Source organism: Oryctolagus cuniculus, chromosome 12, assembly GCF_964237555.1.
Source record: "Oryctolagus cuniculus chromosome 12, mOryCun1.1, whole genome shotgun sequence".
NCBI classification, from domain to species: Eukaryota; Metazoa; Chordata; class Mammalia; order Lagomorpha; family Leporidae; genus Oryctolagus; species Oryctolagus cuniculus.
In genome coordinates, this window is record NC_091443.1 from 38054775 (window position 1) to 38082560 (window position 27786).

The 27786-nt window shown below is 37.2% G+C and overlaps 1 protein-coding gene across 7 annotated transcripts in view; it reads right to left on the reverse strand.

The window, feature by feature from the left end:
- The window catches only part of MIPOL1 (mirror-image polydactyly 1), a 353299-nt gene that overhangs the window by 34853 nt on the left and 290660 nt on the right, over positions 1-27786 (reverse strand). For all 7 annotated transcript variants that reach the window (XM_051822777.2, XM_051822776.2, XM_017348269.3 and 4 more), the window contains one exon: positions 19110-19340. In XM_051822777.2, coding sequence (XP_051678737.1) covers positions 19110-19340 — 231 coding nt within the window. The remainder of the gene's footprint in view (positions 1-19109; positions 19341-27786) is intronic.

The following is a 27786-nucleotide window of genomic DNA, read 5'->3' on the forward strand; positions in this document are numbered from 1 at the left end:
AGTGTGGATCTACGGGGAGGGTGTGGATGCGCACAATTCAGGATTCCAGTAGCTGAGAGCCTCAGCACCAGCTTTGGAGAGTGAGGTGAGACCAGATTGAGCAGTCCAAGCCACTGGTGGTAAAGCTGCAGGAAGAGCTGTCATGAGTCTAGCCTACCATGGAACCCTGTGAGGGACAGTATGTGCCAACCTGGAGGGAATAAAAGGGGGGCATGTTTCTCTCTCCTGACCACCCAGCACTAGTGTCCTGTAACTAGCCAAGAGGGGGCAGGCACCATTTTGGCTATCCGTAATAGCTATGCAAGCTCATGTCTATATCCAGCAACCAGCCAGAGAAGACACCTGAGTCTGGCTGGGAGAACTGACAGGAGGCTGGGTGCTCGTGACTGTGGTAGCCTTATGTGCTGGGACTGTGAAAACACTGCATGTGAGGGCATGGAATGTGGCTGGGTCTTTGGTAGTCACTGTGGGAGACTCCACACACTTGGGGTTCCCTGATTCCCTGCTGAGGGTCATTGCTGTGGGATCTGTGCTCACACTGAGAACTGCATGGATTGTTTGTGTGGCTGAATGGATTAAAAAACAAAACCCATGGGGCCGGTGCTGTGGCTCAGCGCATTAACGCCCTGGCCTGAAGCGCCAGCATCCCATCTGGGGGAGACCTGGCTGCTCCATTTCTGATCCAGCTCTCTGCTATGGCCTGGGAAAGCAGTGGAAGATGGCCCAAGTCCTTGGGCCCCTGTACCCGCATGGGAAACCAGGAAGAAGCTCCTGGCTCCTGGCTTCAGACTGGTGCAGCTCCGGCCATTGCAGCCATCTGGGGAGTGAACCATCGGATGGAAGACCCCTCTCTGTCTCTGTCTCTGTCTCTCTGTCTCTGTCTCTTTGCCTCTCATCTCTCTGTGTAACTCTGACTTTCAAATAAATAAATGAATCTTTAAAAAAACCTCATCTATTTGTGGCCTATAAGAAACATATCTTACCAACAAAAATAATTCAGACTGAAAGTAAAAGGATGGAAAAAGATATTCCATGCTAACAAAACCCAAAAAGAGCTGGTGTAGTCATCCTAATATCAGACAAAATAGACTTTAACACAAAAACTGTTAAAAGAGACAAAGAAGGGCACTATGCAATGATTCAGGGATCAATTCGACAGGAAGATGTGACTATAATAAATGTATACACTCCTAACTACAGGACACCAGGCTATTTAAAAGAAATGTTAAGGGTTCTAAAGGGAGACATAGACACAAATAAAATAGTAATGAGGGATTTCAATACCCCACTTTCAGCAATGGACAGATCAACCAGACAGAAAATAAACTACAAAACAATAGTTAATTGACACTATAGACCAAATGGACCTAAGGAATATCTACAGAACTTTTCATCCTACAGTTGCAGAATACACTTTCTACTTACCAGTGCATGGAACTTTCTCTCGGATAGACCACAGGCTATGCCATAAAGCAAGTCTCAGCAAATTACAAAAATAATCACAATCATATCAAGTGTCTTCTCTGACCACAAAGGAATGAAGCTGGAAATTAACAACTAAAAAATCTCTAGAACATATTCAAACACATGGAAAATGAACAACATGCTCCTGAATGAAGAGTGGGTCAGAGAAGAAATAAAAAAACTGTTGAGCAACAGGTTTTTTTTTTTTTCATACCATCTGATGAACTCTTTACTTAGACTAGAATTAATCTTTTGTGTATTAAATTAATTGAAAATAGATTTTAGTAAAAAATAAGAATGGGAATAGAAAAGGGAGGAGGGAGAAGTGTGGGAGAGCAGGTGAGAGGGCAGGTGTTGAGGGAAGAATCACTATGTTCCTAAAGTTGTATTTATGAAATGCATGAAGTTTGTATACCTTAAATAAAAGGTTTCTAGGAATACAGTTTAATCATTATATTTACTTTGCAAATAGCAGAAATGAGAAAATTATTATAGATTTATGTTTATGTTTTAAGTTTATTTTGGATAAAGCTTCATTTGTTTGAGTTTAGCTTAAGAATGTTATAACTTTAAAGAGCAAATGTTTGCAAAAGTGGTTAAGATGCCACTTGGGATGCCTGCATCCCACATCAGAGTACCTGAGTTAGAATCCTGGCTCTGCTCCTTACTCTGGCTTCCTGCTGATATGTTCCCTGGGAGGCAGGAGGTGATGCTGGACTGAGGACTTTGTTCCCTGACATCCACATGAGAAACTCAGTTTGAGTTTCCAGCTCCTGGCTTCAGCATGACCTAGCCACAGCTGTTTGTGGAGATTTAGGGATCTCTTTCTCTCTGTCTGTCTCTGGTGTGTACGTGTCTTTCTCTCACTCTCTTTCTTGCAAACAAATAATCATAAATAAATAAATCTGCAGATTATAAATTATTAACCAAGTCTAATGATAATTTTATTCTGGAAAACATACCATATTTTAATTTAAAATAAGACTCAGTTATGTAAATGTAAGAAACAAGTTGAATACAGTGAATTACCTTTTAATATATAAATAATTGCTATGAATTTCTAAAATCTTTGAAAATCAAATGAAAAGTATAAAAATGCAATTTCAAGACTGGATTAAAGTTCAAAGGCTTCTTTTGTAGTAAACCACATCTCTTTGCATTCTCTGAAAAGATAAGGAAAAAAGTTCTATTCCAAGTATAAAATGTTTGACCTATATTTTAATCAGATTGATTCATCCTTTAGAATGGCAACACAGATTTATCCCACCAAGTGAGCCTCAAGAAAATATTAAAGGATGACATTAACAAACATTACAAAGTGAGAGTCCTCAAACAGAAGCAAGAAATCAATGAGCATAAACAGAAACCCCGATTTTGGTCTCTCTTTCATAAAGTAAACTGTTCTCCATAAAACACAATCTGTACATTAAAGATGTCATTTATTTTTGAAGTTGAAAAATAACAAAAAGACTTTAGACCCACATATAAAAGGTAGTCTTTTTATCCTTTTCTGAGACACTGACCTGTATGCTCATTTAAAAATGAACACCACATCTTTGCGTTATTAAATCTTTGTTTTGATCTATTAGTATTCACCAAAGTGCCATTTTATAAAACCCCACACTGAATAGACAAGGCTGGAGGTGACCATCTGCAGCTTTAGAGTCTGCGTTTGAATTGATGAAAAGAGCTTTGTGTTTTCATTGCCAAGTTTGATTCTTCCAGTCATTAGGCATTCCCCTCAGATAGCATCAATGAAGCCGTACTCTCTTACACCCATGTGTTAAATTCTCTTCTCCTCATGGTTTCCTTTGCCAGCTCTACTCAAGAATGACTATTGGGTCTTAGCCACATTCTTCTCACAGCTGTGTTAAAAAAGAGCATCAGAAAGTCTTCCTAAAACCCATATGTGTATCTGGTCAGTTCTCTGTCTTAGGGTCACCTCACATTGTGGTGTGATTATACAGAGATTCATTCTTGTTCTTGAACTGTGCTACTCCCACCATTCTGGGAAAGATTAGGCCCTCTGAAAGTCAGTAGTAGAGAACTTCTTGGAAGACTGATGTGAAATGCACATAACTCAGTGCAGAGGGCAGATTAGTTTAATTAATTTAAGGATAAATATGTTTTAAGATATTAAATGTTTTATGTTATTTTTGTCATTTTATAGCTTGCTATATGGCAAATATGGTAACAAAAAGAAACAACCTAAGAAATGTCAAAGCAACTAAAAAAATTAACATTAGTTCTGTAAGTTCCAAAATGCCATTTATTACATGATTTTTGAAATCTTACTATTTACCTTTAGTCATGTTTAATAGAAATACCTAACAAAGTAATCTACAATCTTATAACTGCTTTTATTATACTGTAGTTAGGTTAAGAATTGAGAGAGTAAAAAACAACTTAACAGCTGTTGAGCTGTTCAAGAACATATAACAGTAGAAAGAAGAAAAACAGACTTTAGCTGCAACCATATATTCCTGTTAAGAGCATTTTTTCCTCTTTAAATGTAAATGTTGATGTATGGATAATGCTTATGATTTTACCATCAGAAAAAGTCACACTGAAAGAAGCAAATAATTTTTTAATCTTACAAATTTACCAAGGACCAAATACACTCCAGTGCAAATCCCTGACCTAACAGGAAGAGGTAATCAATCATGAACTCTTATTAAAGTCCAGGTGAAATCTGCATGTTTACTTGCTGTTGGGATCACCTGAATTTTTCCCAGTAATACTTTGGAAATTAAATCTATACCTCTTAAGGAATGACTATTTGTTTAGGCTAGTTGTGTAACGCATACAGCAGATGGTAGATAAGTATACTGAGGAGTTATTAAAAGAAAATGATACCCTGATTTATATAAAATATATATTTCCAAATAACAATTACATGTATTATTATTCAATTTATGCTGTTATGAATAGAGAGAGCAAAAGGGAAAATTCTGAATGAATTATATCAAGTATCCAGTATAGTGATACATTATATCAAGAATGATAAGCTTGTGTAACACCCAAGCAGAAAAAATGAAAACTTTTAAAAATCTATTTTCTATAATAGTTTCCTTTTTTTAATTTACTACTACAAAAATAAGTATACTAGCACTTAGCATTATTAGCAACTTTATTCTAGGTAGCTCAAGCCATTATATACATCTTATTTTTATCAATTGTTAAATTATTCTCAAGAAAGATGAATGAGTTCCCCTGACTTCTCAAAGTATCCTTGAACTATACAGCTTGTCAAGTATTAAAACAGCAAAAAGACCTTCCTTTTTTTTTAAGTACAGCTAAGAACAGAACCAAGGAAAAGGATAGTTAATAGATCATACATCCAGTCTAAGGAAACCACATTTCACAAATGAAATATATATGTGAAAATCACATATGAAGCATAAGAACTCCTGCTATTTTTCATGTATCAAATCCTAGTTAAAAATGTAGATGTCCATGTCCATCACAAGTGGATTCTATAATTTCTGTAAAATGATACAAACTTTATCTCTTACTTTTAATCACTTTAGTGCTAGAATTAATGAAAAACAACAAAACTCCTCTACTATGAGGCAGACTGGATCCCTCACATTTTAGTCTTTGGCTGTTTTTCTTTCAGTTTTTTCTACTGTGCTTGTCTGAAATGTGTTCTCTATCTTAGTATGCAGAAATGTAAACTAGCCCAACTCTACTTCATGTTTTGGAAGATAGCTTCTGAAATGAAGTGGATCAAATACAAGAAGCCATGTTGTCTTTTAATTTTTTAGTCCCACTTTTGTGCTTTATCAAAATTCATTCCATAAGATTAATCGTAAAAGGGATCTATCTTATCAGGGGTAGCAGAGCTTAGGTTTTCAGAGTCCTTCTTTTTCAGCCTGGACCCTTTACTGTCTACTTTATTAGAATTCTTGAATTCTGGGTTAGGCTCCAATCCTAACAACCCTACATTAATTCTTCCTTACTATAAAGGAGTGAGCCAGGTAACTGAAACTATGTTTAATGTTCATGTGGAAGTGAGACATACCCTAAAGTTTAAGATGTAAGCCCAAATCTTTAGTTTTTATAAATGAATGAATATAATTATGTATCAGTCAAACATGGTTACATATCTCTGTGTAGAATAAATGCAGCTCTATTGAAACTTAATTTATGTGCTCAGATGAGAAAGGTGACCCACTATACAAATATTTAATGGAACTGATAATTTTAATAAATATATGCCTGTTTGACAGAGTATCAGACTTATATTTGATAACCTAAGTATATAATCAGTTCATTTAAAAACATAGTTATGATTTTAAAAATTCTGAATATATTGTCATGTATTCAAAAATAAAAATTAAGCATGTTTAGAAGCTGTGCATCTTAGAATTCTGCTAAGGAGTCATCCTAGTCCATCTTCCATACATAAATGATGATAACGCTGTATCTAGTTAGACCGAGACTTAAAAGGTGCCTACCAAAGCTGATTGGGGAGCTCATTTATAGGTACCATCACAAACAAATTAACTATTTGACCTATTATTTGCTGAAGTATATAACATGTTTCACAGTGTTTTTAAAGCTCAAGCACAAAACAAACATTTTAAGGAGCAATTTCCAGAAAAGTTTTAAGTCTTTCCACTTAAAGAATAAACTTTAAACACTGCATTAAAGTGTTGATTTACACTTTATACTGATTTGGGAATTTATGAGACATTCTTTGTATCAATACAGTATTCGTACATGTCTAATATTGCCCTGGAACTTTTATCTAAACATACTGTAAGAAAAAAAAAAAAAGCACAGGAAAAGTTGACAAGCAGCAGAGGAATTTTAGTGAAAAGACTATGCTATTATAAAAAGAATTCACTGAGGCTTTCATATCAAACTATTTAAGAGTATTTTAGCATAGTTATTTTTCACTACAGTTAAAATCAGATTCTGGAGCTAGCAACAACACTAAAATTCTAATAAATCTTTTGATGAAAATAGTTGACTTCTTTTTTTTTTTTTTTAATCAAGAAACTGTGGAAATGTTCTGTTCCCCTTCCCAGCACCCAGAGTCATCTATCCTATTTTATAATTCAACCTGCAAACAGATTAAGCAGCTGAGTTTGTGGAAAGTATGTTTGCTCTACGCTAAGAACCCTTGTGTGACACTATGGTGACTCCCTTGACACTTCGAAGAGAACTGCAGACAGTTCTTACTCATCAGCAGGGAAACCAGGCTGAGAATTCCCAATTTCTTTGTAACCTCAACTTCTTCATAGAAATCAGTATTTGACCAAGAGGCAGGAAAGACTTTGTTAGCTTTACGTGGTCTTTCTTTTTTCTCTATTGATAACACTCAAAAGATGCAGAATGTCTCATATTTCAAAAGGCAATTTACTACTTAAAATATATCAATTGAAATGCTTTGTCTTGATCTTTGATATTTTAATTATGCTATAGAATTTTTAAATGTCCGAAATTCAGGCAAATTTTAAGAAACTGATTTTCTTTTGAAAAGTATGCAATGAAAGCAGGTTTTGAAGACTCCATACATCTTTTCTCAAAAACAAGCTTGACAGTTTACAATATTTTTACAACTATTTGATCCATAGTTTATGGGGAAATTTAAATCATATTACTATAAATCAGTGAAGATAATATGTGACAAAAGTTATCTCAATGTAAAACTGTATATTTGGGAGATAGTCTAGCCTTCCAATCCTGGTTGTAATTGTTTTTATTTAAAATATTACATTTTGCTTAGGTATGCTAATTATACCAAAATATATTTTCAAAAACCCATTGGAACTTTTGGTCCAGGCCACAAGAAGCATACATACTTTAGATGGAAAATAAAATATTTATAAAACATCATAACTTTTAACCTCTCATGATGATGAAAATACAATCTAATGGATTTGGTTTATCAGTTTTCTCTTTAATAAATGGGGTCGAGATGGTCCTTGGCAAAATTATTAAGAGAAGTTTTCCTTACAAATTTCCTGTGATCTTTAGTTTCCTCTACTTCCACAAATGTCTCTAAAACACCAAATGCATTAGTATTAGGAAAAGAGGAATCTAAAAGCTAAATTGCAGTACATTACCCTTCCATAAACATACATATTTCTCAGGAGAACTACATAGACAGAATAATACTTAACCTGAGGCATGGTGTTTCAGTGGTTAAATTTTAGGGTTCATGATAGCTGGCTCAAGCTATTTTTAGGCAAAGATAGCTGGCATTCACTGACTTTTATCCAGTAAGTGATTACATGCCTATAGACACTGGCTAGCTTTATGGATGGTAAATCTGTGCAACTTCTTTTTCCAGAAATATTTCCATAGATTAAAACATTTAAGAAAACACTAAAAATTTTTATGTCACTGGAAGAAAATGAAATACAAACATAAAAATCTACAATTAGCAACAGCATACGACTTATCTGTACTATTACTAAAGATCTCAGGTCCTTTAAATGTAATTAAAATTAATGAAAGTAGATGGTGAGAACAAGGGTTAAAATATAGTCAGGAGGAACAGAGATTCTAGTTTCTAGGAGGGTAAAAGTACGGTTGGGCCAATGAGGGGAGACAAGCAGGATTAGTCATAGAGGTCATTTTTTCCCATAATCTAGTAAACTTTGGGCACCAAGGAAAGTTTTTAACTAGGACTTAAAGAAGATAAGAGTACATCTGAAATTTTCCTGTGTATTCTTGGTCTGACTTGCTTATACTTTATTCCATTATTCTATCTAAGCATTGAATTTTTTTCAGTTCATTTGTTCATAAGCATTTGCAATGCACCTTCTTCATTGTAGGCATCTGTGTGTTTTTGGAGATGGAGATAAAATGATGAATAGAACACAAACCATTACTTGGAAAATCTGACAGTGGAGTAGATAGGAAATAGGCATACAAAACAATTAAAACACTTTGATGATTAATACATGTAATACAGGTACAGATGAAATACTACAATAACAATAAAGAAAGAAAATACAGGAGCAATTTACCAGAAGCCAGTTAAAGCTATGGGAGTAACAAAAATTTACCAGACTACAGCCACTGAAAAATTTTATACATGGAAATAAAAGGATCTGATCTTTGTTGTAGAAAGATCCATTCTGGTAGCAGTGAAGAAGATTCACTTGACAGATCCAAAGGCAAGTAGACTAGTTTTATGATTATTAAAATAGTCTAAATGGGGGATGATGAGGGCCTGATTTAATGCAGGTACCTAGTGAGGAATGTATGAGGGGAATCAGGAGACATTCAGGCAGCACACAAAATAGGAATTAGTGCAAAGTGAATATGAATGTTAAAGCACTGAATGTTTGTCATTAGAAAAATTAAAAGCCGGCGCTGCGGCTCACTAGGCTAATCCTCTGCCTGTGGCGCTGGCACCCCAGGTTCTAGTCCCAGTCAGGGCGCTGGATTCTGTCCTAGTTGCTCCTCTTCCAGTCCAGTTCTCTACTGTGGCCCAGGAAGGCAGTGGAGGATGGCCCAGGTACTTGGGCCCTGCACCCCATGGGAGACCAGGAGGAAGCACCTGGCTCCTGGCTTTGGATTGGCACAGTGCGCCTGCTGTAGCAGCCACTTGGGGGGTGAACCAACGGAAGGAAGACCTTTCTCTGTCTCTCTCTCACTGTCTAACTCTGCCTGTCAAAAAAAAAAATTAAAAGAATGAATAAAAAAGGAAGGAGGAGAGAAGATGGGAATGTGGGTGGGAAGTATCACTGTGCTCCTACATCTGTATATATGAAACACATGAAATTTGCTCACCCTACGTTAAAAATTTTTTTTTAAAAAGTGAGGGAGCAAGGACAGTGCTGAACCTGCTGTAGTCCATCAACTGGGGCAGGAAGTACAGGATAGAGGGGAGAACTTAATTTTCAGGGGAATGAAGAGTAAAGAACTTTGGTAATATGAGAACAGATCTCAGGAGAGTACTAGGATAAAGATTTGGAAGTTATTCAGCTAATAGTAGTTAAAGCTTATTGAAATGAATAACATTTTTTGGGAACTCTGTAGATATAAAGGAAAAATAAAATCTTCAGAATAACCATTATTTAGGGATAGCTGGGAGAAAAATCTCCAGAAAGAAATGAAGTAGGAATAGTCAAATGGTAGATGTAGAAGGAAATGGTGCTGTAGAGCTCAAGAATGGACTTGGTTTAAGAAGGAATGGTGAAGAGTATTAAATGATAAAGACAGTTTAAGTAGGAAAAATATTCTAAAAGTTCTCTACATTAACTTGAATAAGTACTAAAGTAATATTATGTGATCATACAGTCATGCCACAGTGTTGTGGCTTTCCATGCCTGAAATGCTCTAATGGACTTTTTACCAGATCTGAATGCCTTAAGGGCTGATTCTGAGGTCAGAGTGCTGTTTAGGATGTTTGTCATTCAAAGAGTCTGCTGTGTGGCCTGCTTCCCTGTTGGATCATTCTCTCCCTTTTAATACTGTTTATTATTATTAGCAGACACTTGGTCTTATTTATGTGATCCCTTTGATACTTATTCTTACCCATATGATCAGTTATGCATGTAAACTGCTCACTTTAACTAGTAAGATGGCAGTAGTATCTGCCAACTTAATTGGATTTGTAGTCCCATCCAAGTTTTTAGCTTTAGCCCTAGGGGTAAGTCCATGGAAACATGTGCTGAACTATACATCTCCTCCCTCTCTTAGTCCCACTCTTATTTTTTTTTTTAACTTTTATTTAACAAATATAAATTTCCAAAGTACAGCTTAAGGATTACAGTGGCTATTTCTCCCCACTCTTATTTTTAACAGGGATCAATATTCAATTGGATTTAAACACCTAAGACTAAGTCTGTGTTAAGTAAAGAGTTCAATCAATGGTACTAAGTAGAAAAGAAAATAGTAAAAAGAATAAAATAATAAGCTGTTCCTCAACAGTCAGGAAAAGGGCTTATCAAGTCATTGTTTATCATAGTGTCAATTTCACTTCTACAGGTTTCCTTTTAGGTGCTCAGTTAGTTGTCACAGATCAGGGAGAATATATGAGATTTGTCCCTTTGGGACTGGCTTATTTCACTCAGCATGATGTTTTCCAGATTCCTCCATTTTGTTGCAAATGACCGAATTTCGTTTTTCTTTACCACTGTGTAGTATTCCATAGAATATACATCCCATACTTTCTTTATTTTTTACTTTTATTTATTTCTTAATTTATTGGACAGATAGAGTTAGATAGTGAGAGAGGAGACAGGGAGAAAGGTCTTCCTTCCATTGGTTCACCCCCCCAAATGGCTACTACGGCTGGAGCTACACTGATCTGAAGCCAGGAGCCAGGTGCTCCCTCCCAGTCTCCCATGTGGGTGCAGGGCCCAAGGACTTGGGCCATCCTCCACTGCCTTCGCGGGCCACAGTAGAGAGCTGGACTGGAAGAGGAGCAACCGGGACAGAATCCAGTGCCCCAAGTGGGACTAGAACCTGGCGTGCCGGTGCCTCAGGCAGAGGATTAGCCAAGTGAGCCACGGCACCGGCCCAGGAATTGGTTTTAGCTCCTGATCAAATATAAGTTGGTTGTAGATGTTTGGATTTATTTCTGGTGTTTCTATTCTCTTCCACTGGTCTATCCATCTGTTTCAGTACCAGTACCAGGATGTTTTGATTATAACTGCCCTGCAGTATGTCTTGAAATCTGGTATTATGATGCCACTGGCTCTGTTTTTGTTGTACAAGATTGCTTTAGCTATTCGAGGTCTCCTGTGCCTACATATGAATTTCAGCATCATTTTTTCTAGATCTGAGATGAATGTCTTTGGTATTTTGATTGGTATTATATTGAATCTGTAAATTGCTTTTGGAAGAATAGACATTTTGATGATATTGATTCTTGCAATCCATGAACATGGAAGATTTTTCCATTTTTTTTGGCATCCTCTTCTATTTCTTTCTTTTTTTTTTTTGACAGGCAGAGTGGACAGTGAGAAAGAGAGACAGAGAAAAAGGTGTTCCTTTGCCGTTGGTTCACCCTCCAATGGCCGCCGCAGCTGGTGTGCTGCGGCCAGTGCATCGCGCTGATCTGAAGCTAGGAGCCAGGTGCTTCTCCTGGTCTCCCATGGGGTGCAGGGCCCAAGCACTTGGGCCATCCTCCACTGCACTCCTGGGCCACAGCAGAGAGCTGGCCTGGAAGAGGGGCAACTGGGACAGAATCTGGCACCCCGACTGGGACTAGAACCCGGTGTGCTGGCACCGCAAGGCGGAGGATTAGTCTAGTGAGCCACGGCACCGGCTTCTATTTCTTTCTTTAAAGTTTTGTAATTCTCATCATGGAGATCTTTGACATCCTTGGTTAAATTTATTCCAGGGTATTTGATTTTTTTTGTAACTATAGTGACTTGGATTGATCTTAGAAGTTCTTTCTCAGATGTGGCATTGTCTGTGTATACAAAGGCTGTTGATTTTTGTGCATTGATTTTATATCCTGCTACTTTAACAAACTCTTCTATGAGTTTCAATAGTCTCTGAGTAGAGTTCTTTGGATTCCCTAAATAATGAATCATGTCTTCTGCAAAGAGAGATGGTTTGACTTCTTCTTTCCCAATTTGTATCCCTTTGATTTATTTTTCCTGCCTAATGGCTCTAACACTTCTAGTACTATATTGAATAGCAGTAGTGAGAGTGGGCATCCCTGCCTGTTAATGGATCTCAGTGGAAATGCTTCCAACTTTTCCCCTTTCAATATGATGCCATTGGTTTGTCATAAATTGCCTTGATTGTGTTGAGGAATGTTCCTTCTATAACATACCCAATTTGCTTAGAGTTTTCATCATGAAAGAGAGTTGTATTTTATTAAATGCTTTCTCTGCATCTATTGAGGTAATCATATGGTTTTTCTTCTGCAGTTTGTTAATATGGTGTATCACACTGATTGATTTGCAGATGTTAAAGCATCCCTCCATTCCAGGGAAAAATCCCACTTGGTCTGGGTGGATGACCTTTCTGATGTTTCATTGGATTCTATTGGCCTGGATTGAGAATTTTTGCGTCTATGTTCATCAGGGAAATTGGTCTGTAGTTCTCTTTCTCAGTTGCATCTTTCAAGTGTAGGAATTAAGGTGATGCTGGCTTCATAGAAAGAATTTGGGAGGATTCCCTCTCTTTCGCTTGTTTTGAATAGTTTGAGAAGAACTGGAGTTAGTTTTTCTTTAAATGTTTGGTAGAATTCAGCAGTGAATCCATCTGGTCCTGGGCTTTTCTTTGTTAGGAAGGCCTTTATTACTGATTCAGTTTCTGACTTGGTTATGGGTCTGTTTAGGTTTTCTGTCTTCATGGTTCAATTTAGCTAGGTTATATTTGTCCAGGAATATATTCATTTCTGCTAGATTTCCCAATTTGTTGTTTCCCAGTTTGTTGTTTGTCTTTGTAGTAATTTCTGATGACTCTTTTTATTTCTATGGTGTCTGTTGTTACATTATTTTTTTCATCTCTAATTTTATTGATATGGGTCTTCTCTCTCTCTTTTTTTTTTCATTAGTTGGGCCAATCATGTGTGAATTTTATTTATTTATTCAAAAAACCAGCTCTTCATTTTGCTGATCTTTTGTAATGTTTTTCTGGATTCAATTTTGTTGATTTCTTCTCTAATTTTAATTATTTCTATTCTCTTATTAGCTTAGGTTTGGTTTACTCTAGTTTTTCTAGATGCTTGAGATGCATTGGTAGCTCATTTATTTAGTGCCTTTCCAATTTCTTGATATAGGCACCTATTGCCATAAACTTTCCTCTTGACACTGCTTTGGCTGTATCCCATAAGTTTCAATATGTTGTATTGTTATCTTCTTTTGCTTCCAGAAAGTTTATGATTTCTCTTTTGGTTTCTTCTATGACCCACTGTTCATTCAGGAGCATGTTGTTCAGTCTCCATGTGTTTACATACGTTCTAGAGACTCCTGAGTTGTTGCTGATTTCCAGTTTTATTCCATTGTGGACCGAGAAGATGCATGCATAATTTTGATTCTTTTGAATTTGCTGAGATTTGCTTTATGGCCTAGTATGTGGTCAATCCTAGAGAAAGTTCCATGCACTGCTGAGAAGAATGTGTATTCTGCAACAGTAGGATGAAAATTTCTGTAGATAACTGTCAGGTCAACATGTTCTATAGTGTTGATTAAATCTGCTGTTTTCTTTGTTGATTTTCTGTCTGGTTGATCTGTCCGTTGCTGAAAGTCGAATATTGAGGACCCCAATACTATTGTACTGGAGTCTAAGTCTCCCTTTAAGTCCCTTAACATATCTTTAAATAGCCTGGTGCCCTGTAATTACACCTTCCTGTTGAATTGAACCCTTAATCATTATATAGTGCCCCTCTTTGTCTCTCTTAACAGTTTTTGTGTTAAAGTTTATTTTGTCTGATATTAAGATGGCTACGCCAGCTCTTTTTTAGTTCCTCTTGGCATGGAATATCTTTTTCCAACCTTTCACTTTCAGGCTGCATGCACCTTTGTTGGAAAGATGTGTTTCCTGTAAGCAAGAAATAGATGGGTTTTGTTTTTTAATCCATTCAGCTAGTCTGTGTCTTTTAACTGGAGAGTTGAGGCCATTAATGTTCAATGTGACTATTGATACTAAGTGACTTTGCCCTGCCATTTTTCCAATGATATTTCTAATTTATACTTTGAACTTCCTGTGATCTTTTACTGACAGATTTTCTTCCTTTACCTTCTTCTGTATTGATGACTGTGTTTCTGTGTTTCTGTGTGTAACACATCTTTAAGCATCTTTTGCAGGGCTGGACAAGTGGTGACAAATTCTTTCAATTTCTGTTTGCTATGAAAGGTGTTTATTTCACCTTCATTCACAAATGAGAGCTTTGCAGGATATAATATTCTGGGATGGCAGTTTTTTTCTCTTATTACTGGGGCTATATCTTGCCATTCCTCCTAGCCTGTAGGGTTTCTGATGAGAAGTCTGCTGTGAGTCTGATTGGAGATCCTCTGAGAGTAATCTGACATTTCTCTCTTGCACATTTTAGAATCTTTTCTTTATGTTTCACTGTGGTGAGTTTGATTACAGTGTGTCGTGGTGAGGATCTTTTCTGGTTATGTCTATTGCGAATTCTGTGTGCTTCCTTTACTTGGACTTCTCTTTCTTTCTCCAAGCTGGAAAGTTTTCTGCTAGCATCTCACTAAAAATGACTTCTAATCCTTTCTCTCTCTCCATGCCTTCAGGAACTCCTAGAACCCAAATGTTGGGTTTTTTAATAGTATCCTGTAGATTACCAACAATATTTTTTAGATTTCTAATTTCTTCTTCTTGTCTTTGATTTGACTGTATACTTTCCTGTGCTCTGTCTTCTAAGTCCAATATTCTCTCTTCTGCCTCACTGTTTCTGATTTTTAGGCTTTCAACTGCATTTTTATTTGTTCTATTGAATTCTTCATTTAATTCTGATTTCTCTTCAATATCTCAATGTCATGTTCTATTGAATTCTTCATTTCATTTTGATTCCTCCTTAAGATTTCAATTTCATGAGAGAGATTTTCTTTCATGTCCTGCATGGATTTCAGTAGTTAGTGCATTTGCTTTTGATTACTTCTCTGTAATCTTATCATCAAGTTTTTGAGCTCCATTTCTTGCATTTCTTCTATCTCATCATCTTCATAATCTTGTATTGAAGTGTCATGTCTTTGGGAGCATCATGTTTTTTTCCTTATTCTTGCTTCCTCGGTTGTTGTGTTTGTAGTTCGGCATTTGTGGAGATACTTCGCTGGTTTCTTCTTCTTTTTCTTTCCCCGCTGTGGCAACTTCTACTGTCGTACTATGACTCTGTAGATAAGTGGACTGTCTGCTTTCAGTGAATCTCTAGAGGCTTGTGGTGGGTGTGGCCAGAGAGTCCTGTTAAGTTCTTCAGGGTTAAGGGTGTGCCCAAGGTGACACACCCAGGTTTGGCATGGTAAATCTTCTCTCTCTTTTTTTAATCAGAAGGGAAATAATTCTGCTCAGCTGAGCTCTTCTCTTCGATGGAGACCAGTGCCTGTGCGCTAGCCCCAGTGGGTATAATATTTGTTTGCTGTGTCCCAAGGACCACACAAATGATCTGTGCAGTTCTCAGTGTAAGTTCAGATTCCCCAGCAATGTTTCTCACCGAGTAACCAGGAACACTTGAGCTTGTGGCTTCTCCTACCAAGACTCCTCAGTTTCAGCCACACTGTGAATTCTCCCACACACTCTCAGTTGTTGTTGTTTTTTTTTTTTTTTTTTTTTTTTTTTTTTTTTTTACAGTCCCAGTTCGAAAGCTTCACACAGTCACAAAGTCCTAGACCCCTGTTATTTTTCCCCACCAAGTCAGGATTCCCCGCTTGGCTGATCTTGGGCTCAGACATGAGCTGCATAGCTGTTACGTATGTCCAAAATAGTGCCCACTCTATCAGCTAAGATGCCTTTGTAAGGTGACTGGAGAGAGAGAAACGTGTCCATACCATCTTTTTTTTTTTTTTTTTTTTTTTTCCTCCTCTAGTTAGGCTGGTGCACTTTGCCTCGTGGGGCTTCAAGCCTCGTTCCCTCTAGGCTCTTCCTGCCACTTTTTCACCAGCTTCTTGGGCTACTGTGGTCTCATCTCTCTTCTTACCTCACTTTCCAGCGCTGGTGCCTAGGCTCTCAGCTATTGGCATCCTGAGCCATGGGAGCCCACGCCCTCCACATAGGTCCACTGTGTCCTTCTAATTTTGGAAGAGTTTCCTCTGCTGTTTTTTTCCCTAACTCTTCCCTGAGACTACACTATCTCCACTTTTTTTTTTTATTATCTTCTCCTGGACTAGATCATTAAACTCCCTCCCTATTCCACCATCTTCCTCTGACACTCATCAGCACAGTGTTTTAAAATAAGATGTCCCAGTGCATAAGCCTACACTTTCTTAGTCTAAAGCCTGAGTTCTATATTACATAGCTGAAGATATATGAACATCTTAATTTTGTTTACCATGATCATGTTAGTTATATAAAAAAAGTTAAAATGGGCCATTAAATTAGGAGTTAGAAAATGATTGGTGATCTTGAGTAGTAGAAGAGTAAATAGGAATTCAAAAAGAGAAGTTGCTGGCATTGTGGTGCAGCAAGTTAAGCTGCACCTGCGATGCCAGCATCTTATTTGGGAGCCAGTTCAAGTCCTGGCTGCTTTACTTCTGATCCAGCTCCCTGCTAACACACCTGTGAAATCAGGGAAGATGGCTGAAGCCCTTGGGCCCCTGCACCCACGTGGGAGACCTGGATGGAGTTCCACGCTCCTGGCTTTGGCTTAGCTCAGCCCTGGCTATTGCAGCTATTTGTGGGGAGTGAACCAGTGGATGGAAGATAGCTCTCTCTCTCTCTGTTTTACCCTCTATCTCTAATTTTGCCTTTCAAATAAATAAATAAGCATTTAAGGAAAATACAGAAAGAAAAATTAGAGATAGTGACTATAGATCAGTTATTTAAGAAATTTGTTTGGAAAGGGAAAAGAGAAAATGTGAACCTCTTTAGTTGAAATTTCAAATTGCCTGGATTACTGATATATTTTCAAAGGATTTTCTAAAATATCTGCAAATAGCAGCAATTTCAGATGGTATGGAGAATATTAACAGCATTTTACAAAGTCTTATTAGTTTTCTTTAGGAGAATGCCTTTTTTTTAAGCACAATAAGTAAGGCTGATATCCACATTGACTGAATATGGAAAGGATATTATGGGATTCCATAATATTTTATGGAATATATATGGGATTTCATAATATTTTATGTAGGTTTTGTTGAAACTCAGAGTAAAATTTCAATTTAACAATTCATTCTTATAAATGACAAACTCAATTCATGAATTGGTACTAGTTTATAAAAAATTTTGATTTGTGGCTAAATGTACAAAATAAAAATTATATTTAAAGCATTATATGAGATATTATTTCTACTTTTTGGCATACAAAATTTGTTTCTTTTATAAAATAATGAAAGTTGATGAGATCTAAAAGTAAAAAATTAAAGGCAGACAACATTCCCAAAGATATCTTCAGAAAAATCTAATTGGTCTCAGGGAACCACTGTTTAAAGGAATTTTAGGTATCTATAGAAATTAAAGGATCATATGTAAAAAAAAATCTTTGAGATTTGTAGTTACTTGTAGACTTTGAGCAAACAGAACTAAATCGGATTCTTTCTCTCAGAAGTTACTATTGGGATTTACAATGAAATGAGATCTACCTATATATCATTGTGTTTTTAACACAGATAATGTACATTGTGAACAAGTAGATACAGTTTCTGAAACTACAAACCTAATCTTTAGCCGGCGCCGCGGCTCACTAGGCTAATCCTCCGCCTAGCGGCGCCGGCACACCGGGTTCTAGTCCCGGTTGGGGCGCCGGATTCTGTCCCGGCTGCCCCTCTTGCAGGCCAGCTCTCTGCTGTGGCCCGGGAGTGCAGTGGAGGATGGCTCAGGTGCTTGGGCCCTGCACCCCATGGGAGACCAGGAAAAGCACCTGGCTCCTGGCTCCTGCCATCGGATCAGCGCGGTGCACCGGCCGCAGCGCGCCAGCCGCGGCGGCCATTGGAGGGTGAACCAACGGCAAAAGGAAGACCTTTCTCTCTGTCTCTCTCTCTCACTGTCCACTCTGCCTGTCAAAAAAAAAAAAAAAAAAAAAAAAAAAAACCTAATCTTTAAGCCTACAAAAATAGTCTCATAATACTTACATACTTACATCAAAAGTTTCAGGGTATACTGTAGTTAAGATTAATATCCACAATCCCTAAATGGTTTTAAAATGATCTTGACTACAGATTTATCTGGTCTTGGGTTTTTAATCAAATTGCAATTTCAGCAATATTTGGAAATGTTGAGATGACTTATTTTCAGGAAAAAGTACTGAGAAGTAATAAACCTTGAAGGGATACTATTTCCTCTTACAGATATGGAAAATAAATTAAGGAAATTGAAGGTGACAGGTAAGTGAATGATGTAATATTGCTAACAATATACAATAAAGGTTAAAATGACAAGTTCCATCACATTAAGGCTGCCTCAAAAAATTTGTCAACAATGTTGAAGCTCCATAAATTAACAAGTGACTTCTATGCTATTAAGTTACTGATAACTTTCTAATAGCTATCACAAGGATTATGCAAGTTTATTTAAATTTTAATAAAAATGCATAGATCGTTTAAAATAAACAAATATAATTATACACTGTGAAAAGATATATTGAATCCTTTACACGAACAACACAAGAAAATTAATTCCACTGCACTAAATTCTATGTAACTAGACGTCCCAGACTGCAAGGTCACCAACGCCTCAACTCAGGCAGGATTATCGTGAATCCAAATGAGCACAGGTGGTAACTTGATGCCTCTTCTCCTAGCTAATAAATTTGCCTATGTACTGGGGGTGTGAAATTGTGAAGAGAGTATGGCTTCCATGAACTGAGGAAGATCAGCTATAGAAAAACATGGTTTGCACTAAACAGTAACAATGATTATTGCAAAAATAACATTCGGCCCTAATTACAGACATGATGCGCAATTTTACAAATTTCATTTAGTTCAATATACTTTTGCCTTAATCTCTTAATGGCATGGACAACAAATATATATTGTTTAGTTCCTCAAAGAAAGTGTTTTTGTTTTGCTTGGTTTCAGGTTTTGGAAATAATGCAAGATTATTTTACTTACGTCTGAACTTTCTCACTGGCCGCTCGGGAGGCCTCCAGCGCACGCTGAAGCTGCAGTTCCATGTGTGCTCGCTCTGTCAGAGCTTGTTGTAGTTGGGTAGCCAGTTCCTCATTTTGTTGTTGAGTGATGGAAACGATGCTCTCTCTGTTTTTCAAAGCTTCTTCATAGGTACTAAGGGTGTGGTTAAACTGATCCTTCAGATTTTCTTCTTGAGATAAAGATTTGTGTAAACTGAGAAAATACAAAATAATGTAAAAATAAATAATGTAGGATGACTGATCAATGATCTACTTATTAAACAATCTCCATTTATCATGTTAATTTTTAAAAATTAATAAAGAAACACCTAAATGGGTACATGAAGATTTTTATATATAATTATGATAAGTTAAATTGTTTTATTTTTCTGCTTCTTGGCTGAAAGTTACCCAAATGATTATCCATGTTACCAAAGCATAAAAAAAAAGATGCTTCAAGATTTTAATCTAATTACATCAGTATAAATATTAATTTTATTTAAAAGGAATAGTAGGGAATTTGAAAATAAAATATCTCTAGGTAAATAAAAGAATATAATAAGATGATTGCAAAGAAGTGAGAAGTAAGAGAATGGGCATCAGTTTAGCAGAGCCAGAGTCTATTCTGCTAAGCACTTACTTGAGAATGAATGAGATTTGTGCAAACACCCACTAGCCTTTCACACAGAATTTTTTACTTGTCACAGTTAAGTTATAATTGAAGTTAAAAATCACTAGTCAGATTGCACAGATATAATATGTATCAGATTTTCTTTTTGGATAATAAATCTTATGCCAAATAGACCCACTCATTAAGACATACAGAGAAAGAGCATATAAATTAAGACTAAATGAGTGCAGAAGAAAATGCAGACAAATAGAATCCTAAAATGCTAAAGGTCAAATCTTTGGTATGTCATTACACCTACCACCTGAGGTTATTTTGAAATGGCACCAAGCACCTCACTCAATTAAATAAAGACATTTTGAAAATATAAATATTTAATAAGGGAAATTCAAAATCCACATAGGAGATGTTCCTTTTTTATTAAATAAAATCATTTCAGTATATGCATACAAAGGAAATGTCGATTGGGGACTTAAAACAATCTAACTATATAACACAGATTGGTAGTGTGAAAGACGGCAGTATAATTTTTAAAGCTGCAAAAAGTTAGTGAACATTACCACTGGCCTATATACTTTACTTAAACCAGTTCAAACTAAAATAATCATAAATTTCTTCTTTTTGTGTGCTCATATTGTGAGTGTCAGACAGAAATAAGGCAGACATGAAATGTGGATGTTTAGCATACCAAAAGAAATAATTTCAGGATTAAAATTAGTCCATAAGAATAGCAACTGCTGCTAAACTCTGGTTAGTTAGTTGCTACATATAGAATTAGTAAATGTACAATGTTATATTTGTAGAAGGTAAAAAACAGTACTTTTCTTCTGAGTTTTCACACTGTTAATCTATTTCATTGTTTCTCTGTTCTTTCTTCTAACCCATATGTCTAAAGACTTCTGTCTCTTGCCCACTTTCCCATTCTATGTTGTCTTACATTATCTGCATTCTGCCTTTCCAAATTCCAATTTCCTTCAGCACACCCTCTTTATCTACTCCAAAGATACAGGCAAGAAGGAATTGAGAGGAAACAAGACAAAACCCCAAAACCTTAATTCATGTTCTGTACATTTATAACATTACTTTCATTTTAATTATTAATTATATTTTAAATTACATAAAACATAGGTATCTAAAGTATTCAGTTTGGCAATGAGCAAAGAACAAAACATAGAACAAATGTAGGAATCCATGACTTCCCAGTTTTCTCTCTCAGTTGATTCCCTTCTCTAAAATATAATTACTAACTAAAACTCCATCAACATCAGTACTGCCTGATTTGGAACTTGTCTGGCTTATGTTCATCAGAGTTAGGTTTGTGAATCTTATTCCATTGTTGCATGTAGTTAGTTGTTTTAAAATATTTGGATACACACACAAAATATTTGGATACACACACATATACACCACAACTTATTTAACTGCTCTACTCTTGTTGCTAGGAAAATTCCTGCCTGCATCTTTTCTTGGACCTCATATTCATTTCTGGAGAGAATTTCTTCATAGAGTGTACATATGTTCAGGTTTAGTAGTTCCTGCAAATATTTTCCCTATTGGTTATCCCAATTTACACTCCTATCAGGTGTGAGAGTTTTACTTATCCTACATCATCTTTTAGGGAGTATTGTCACTGCTTCTAAGCTGAACCATTCTAATGGGGATAGAGTGATATATATCTATATATATAATTATTTTAGAATGTGTATATATATACACATTCATTCTCTTATTGCTCCTTGTCTTTTGAAGGTAAGTTCTGATTGTAATGAAGTTCAATTTGTTTTTTTAAAAGATTTATTTATTTATTTGAAAGTCTGAGTTACAGAGAGAAGGAGAGGCAGAGAGAGAGAGAGAGAGAGAGAGAGAGAGAGAGAGAGAGATCTTCCATCCCCTTGTTCACTCCCCAGTTGGCTGCAATGGCTGGAGCTGTGCTGACCCGAAGGCAGGAGCCAGGAACTTCTTCTCGGTCTCCTACGTGGGTGCAGAAGCCTGAGGACTTGGGCTATTTTCTACTGCTTTCCCAGGCCATAGCAGAGAGCTGGATTGGAAGTGGAGCAGCCGGGACTTGAACTGGCACCCACATGTGATGCCAGTACTGCAGGCTTTACCAGCTATGCCAGAGCGCTGGCCCCTGAAGTCCAATTTGTTACTGTTTCTTTAATGTCATTGCCTTTTTTCTGTTCTATTCTTAAAAATCTTAGCCTATCATATTCCTTTATATTTTAGCATTGTATATATGGTCCACTTGGAAATTATGGTAGGCCAGGTTTGAGAATTCTGCATTTGTATTTGATGCCTAAAACACAAACTAGTATCCCATAACCAACTGAATGTTAAGAAGTAATGATTCAGGGGCCAGCGCTGTGGCTCACTTGGTTAATCCTCTGCCTGCAGCGCTGGCATCCCATATGGGTGCCAGGTTCTAGTCCCGGTTGCTCCTCTTACAGTCCAGCTCTCTGCTGTGGCCCAGGAAGGCAGTGGAGGATGGCCCAGGTCCTTGGGTCCCTGCACCCGCATGGGAGACCAGGAGGAAGCACCTGGCTCCTGGCTTCGGATCAGCCACGCGCCAGCCGTGGCGGCCATTTCGGGGGTGAAACAGCAGAAGGAAGACCTTTCTCTCTGTCTCTCTCTCTCACTGCCTAAGTCTATCTGTCAAATAAAAAAAGTAATGATTCATCTTCTAAAATCTTACCATTATTGAAAACTATGGCATCCCAATTATTAAACACTTCCTAGTTTTTTATAAGTTAATATTTTTGTTGGCAAATTTATACCTAATTTTGATTTTTTTTTCTCTGCCATACATATGTAATTATATCCTTTACTTTCAAGCTCAAAAAGCATTACATCATTCAAAATGCCCTGGCAATGTTTTCATTTCCATCAAGAATTTCTCAAATAGAGTCTGGGGTGATCTTTTGAAAAATATAAAGTAGATAATGTCACTTCAAGTCCTGCAATAGCACTCATTGCACTCAGAAAAAAAACAATTCTCTAAAAATAACAAACTATATCCCCACTCCATAGAGCTCTCACAGCAACTTTTGTGGGAAGTGCTATCGATGCTTCAGATTTACTGATGGAGGAATTGAAACAGGCAAGTAGTTGAAGCAAACCTGTGTAGCTGGCAGAGACGGAATCCGGACCCACGTCTTTTTCCCTGAGCTTCAATATTCCTCCACCCTGCACCATCTGGCCTCTCTACATCTCCTCTTAGCCAGGCATTCAAGAACATTCAGTTTTCTCCTGTTTAAAGCATTTATTTGGATTACCTTTCCTTCCATGCTTTTATGTGTCAAATTGCTACTCAATCATCATCAGCATAAATGCTGTTTTCTCTATTTTGTGACTCAAATTTTGATGCTTCCTCTTTTTTTATGTGTCTCACAAATACTACTCTTTTCCTTCTTACTGAAATTTGCATTTCTAAAAAATTTATTTTGTAACTTCCCACTTCCAATATATTAACATTCCACCTACACAGTGCAATTCTGTTTTATGAAAATACATCCCTTAAGAACTCAAGTATAAGGGTAAAGACTCCACCTGCAGCGCAGGCATCCCATCTGGGCACCAGTTCAAGTCCCTGCTGCTCCACTTTCAATCCTGCTCCCTGTTGTGGCCTGGGACAGCAGAAGATGGCCCAAGTTCTTGGGCCCTTGCACCCACGTGGGAGACCTGGAAGAAGCTCCTGGCTCCTGGCTTTGGATCAGTGCATCTCTGGCCATTGCGGAGTGAACAGCAGATGGAAGACCTCTCTCTCTTTCTCTTTCTCTCCCTGCCTCTGCCTCTCTGAAACCCTGCCTTTATTCCTTTTTTGTTTTTAAAGACTTTATTTATTTGAAAGTCACAGTTACACAGAGAGAGAAGGAGAGGCAGAGAGAGAGAGAGAGAGAGAGAGAGAGAGAGAGTGCACGCAAGCAAGGTCTTCCATCTGCTGGTTCATTCCCCACTTGGCCGCAACAGCTGGAACTGCACTGATCCGAAGCCAGCATCCAGGAGCTTCTTCCAGGTCTCCCACAAGGGTGCTGGCGCCCAAGCACTTGGAACATGTTCTACTGCTTTCCCAGGGCAAAGCAGAGAGCTGGATCAAAAGTAGAACAGCCGGGACTCGAACCGGTGCCCATATGGGACGCTGGCATTGTAGACTGGGGCTTTAACCCACTGCACCAAGCGCCAGCCCCAACTCTGCCTTTCAAATAAATATATAAATGTTTAAAAAATACATAAAAAAGAACTTAAGTGCAAACGTTTAAAATTCTAAGGAAATTTCCTGTAAGAAAAAGTGATGTGTGTGTGTGTGTGTGTGTGTGTAAGGGAGTATCTTCTCAGTATATATAAATCTATAACCATAGAAGAGAATGTTTGCTTTAGCACTGTTTTTCCCTCAAAATATTCTTCCCTAAATTGACAACAGTGACCCATTATTTAGCTTTCTTCAGATGGTCCTATCATATTTTATCTCTTTCCAAAGTTACCAATTTTCACATGCATTTTTTTAGCATAGCAGTAGCATTACAATCAAATGGCTGCTCAATGGTATGTGAACATGTTTTAAGTTATCGTAAGAAGAAAGGATGGGGGTCCTTACTATCGTCGTCAGAAGTTCAAAGCATGTGACAAATAGTGTGCCTTGCACGATATTTACTCGTGTTGGACTACTACCATAAACAATTTTTCAGTTTACTCTTCCAGTCTTGAAATTATATAATCTTAATGAATTCAGTTTTTCTAATTTGGTAAAGAAAGTGAGACTTTAAAATGCTTTTACTTGATAATACTTTGTAATACTTCGAATTTCTAATTCACATTAACTAAGGTGGTACTTTATCTCCTATGCTGTTCACTACATTGAGTCTGGTGGCAGGCTGACGTAGAAGGTGCCTTTCACTAGGCATTACTGTGATCAGTAACTTGTAAGAGATTTTCTTTCTGTTGTGATTTCTGTCTTAGTGTCAACGCTTCTGATCGAACGCCCCAGGTCTGTAGCACTGACTATTTTCCTGGTCCTGACTCTCTGTACTGCTCAAGCTTAAAATATATTGGAAGCATTAGGTTTATGATCTATTTGTATGTTTTGTTCACAGATATTTATGTTCTCCTCAACTTGTCTGTTTACCTGCTCAGTGAACTCTGCCTCTCACAACTGTAATCTCACACAAGGGTTCAGATTATTGAACTAGTACTTTTCAATTTACATGAAGTCTTGATGCTGCCTTTCCTGGCTTCTTCTCATCTCAAACACCAAGTTTTATTCAAGTTATAAGATTATTTTCATCATCATTCTACATTATGCACTTACTCTTCTGTTTATGCGTCATTTTATAGTAATTGTTCAATCAATTGAATGTTCTATGTAAGCTATTTTAGTTGGATAAATATTAGTTGGGTAAATTTTCCAGGTGCACCAGGAGGGAGCTGGATGGGAAGTGGAGCAGCTGGGACTGGAATCAGTGCTCATATGGGATGCCAGTGTCACCCAGTGCCACCCAACGCTGTTGCCCCCTGCCTCTATCCGCGTCCCTCGAATGAAACTCAGAGGTGAGATACTATAACATAGACTAGAGTTCTCAACCAGGAGGAACTTCGACACTCTGAGGACATTTTACAACGCCAAAGACATTTTTGGTTGTAACAGCTCGAGGGAGAGGACACTATAATGGTACTTCAAAGCATTTGTGGAAAAATGGAATTAAAGATGATTATTTTGGTGCAAAAAGTTTTGTAGTCAATGCATATGTTTTTATGATATATATTTTCTATGAACTTTTAAGAAATAAACTTATTTTATTTATTTTAAAGGTAGAGTTACAGAGAGAGGGGGCTAGGGGAGTGGCAGAGATCTTCAGTTTGCTGGTTCACTCCCCAAATGGCTGCACTGATTGGGGCTGGGCCAGGCCAAAGTCAGCAGCCTGGTACTCCAGCCAGGTCTCCCACATGGGTGGCCGGGGCCCAAGAAGTTGGGCCATGTGCTGTTGCTTTTCCAGGTGCATTAGGAGGAAGCTGGATGGGAAGTGGAGGAGGCAGGACTGGAATCAGTACTCATACCGGATGCCAGTGTCACCCACTGCGCCACAACGCTGCTGCCCTCCCCTCACCCTCCGCCCACTCCTGCTGAGAGCTTTCTGAAGACTTCGTACACTAGCATTAGTGGGTAAAGGCAAGAGATGCTGCCAAGCATCCTGTAATGCAGTAGACAGAATCCTACAACAAAGAGCTATCTAGTCCAGTAAGTCAAGAGTGCTGAACCTAGCGTAGATGAAAAGATGTTGGACTGGACTCAGAAGTTTTAGATTCAAATTTCAGTCTTGTGTGTACCATTGCTAAAAACACTGTGCCACTGAATATTAATTGTATCAACTCTAAAACAATGAGGAAAATGTCATGGAGTTCTTATAAGAAAGAGACAAGGTGATCTATATCATTATGTTCTTAGAATTGTACCTAGAAAGCACATTGAAACTGTTAAAAACAAATTAAAAATTAAAATTAATAATACCTAGCAAAGACAAGGCATTTCTACCTGTACAATTTTTAAAAGACATGGTTTATATATAATGAACTTAGTACAAAATCTTACATGATACTCAGACATTTTATAAATACCTCTCTGGAAAATAATTGCTTGTTTCTACAGGTTTTTCACGAACTGGCAGAAGTAAGCTAGTTTTCTCAACCTTTGTTCACATACTGATAACATTCTTAAGTCATTCTTTAACAAAAGAGGCAGGTTTGGCTTGTTTTTCTGAATTAAAATAAGTAAAACCAAAACAAGTATGAAAGGCAAAAGCATGTGCTACCTTTTCCTAAGTTTATACTTTCTGAAAGGACAATATGTGCTTTTATCCTGGTTTACTTAATCAATTAATTACTTAATCAATTAATTAATTTGGTAAGGCCCTTTTCAGAAAATACTAGCTGACTTCTCTATTTGTTCCTGAGAAGATCAGCTTATGCTACAACGGACCTGAGTTCGGAATGACAAGCAGATAGAAGGAAATATATTCAAAAGGGTTAAAAGTGTGGATGAGGATTTTATCTGTAAATCAGATGACTAGTGATTCCAGTGATTTGCATCATCTGTTGCTGCAGTTTAGTTTCATGAAATGATTTGTAAAATTATTTCAGAGAGAAAACAATTTCCTTTTTGTCAAAGGAGCCAATTAAAACAGAACTTTAAAGTGGATATGGTGGTCAACATATTTATTAATACTTATTGAAAGTCTCATGGACATTCAATTTTGTGATATAAATTAGTGGTCACTAAATATCTTTTAATTCATTAATTAGAAAAGAAATGTTATAATTTAAACAACTAATTTTTGAGATTCATTTAGAAACATATAAGTAATAAACTTGGAATTGATGTAAGGTCAGTTCCCAATCATCTAACAGTGGATTATATGTTTCATGAATTTGGTGACCTAGGAAACAAACTAGTAGGGAATTATACACAGAAAGCCACTTATATGAAACTGCATAGATCAGAGGAACCAGAGTGTATCGTAAATTTTATTCTACATAAATTTGATTTTATAGGTATTACTTATACTATAAAATAGCAGTCATGAAAGGAAATTAAATGAAAAAATTATATTTTCAAATTCAATAGGAGGGAAATCTGTTTTTGAGAAGATGAGAGAAACAGCAGGAGTACAGAAAAAAAAATGAGAATTTTAAGAATGATAAACACAATAACTGAAATAAAAATCTCAGTGGATGGGCCCAAATGCAAAACTGAGGAGACACAGAAAAGAGAATCACTTAACCTGATGATTTTAAAAACATCAAAATGAGGACCAGCATTGTGCTGCAGTGGGTTAAGCTGCTGCTTACAATGCTGGCATCCCTTATCAGAGTGATGGTTTGAGTCTTCTGATCCAGGTCCCTGATAACGTGCCTGGGAAAGCAACAGAAGATAGCCAGTGTGCTTGGGCCTCTGTACTCACTTGGGAGACCTGGATGAAGCTCCTGGCTCTTGGCTTCAGCCTGGCGTAGCACTGGCTGTTGTGGCCATTTGGGTAGTGAATTA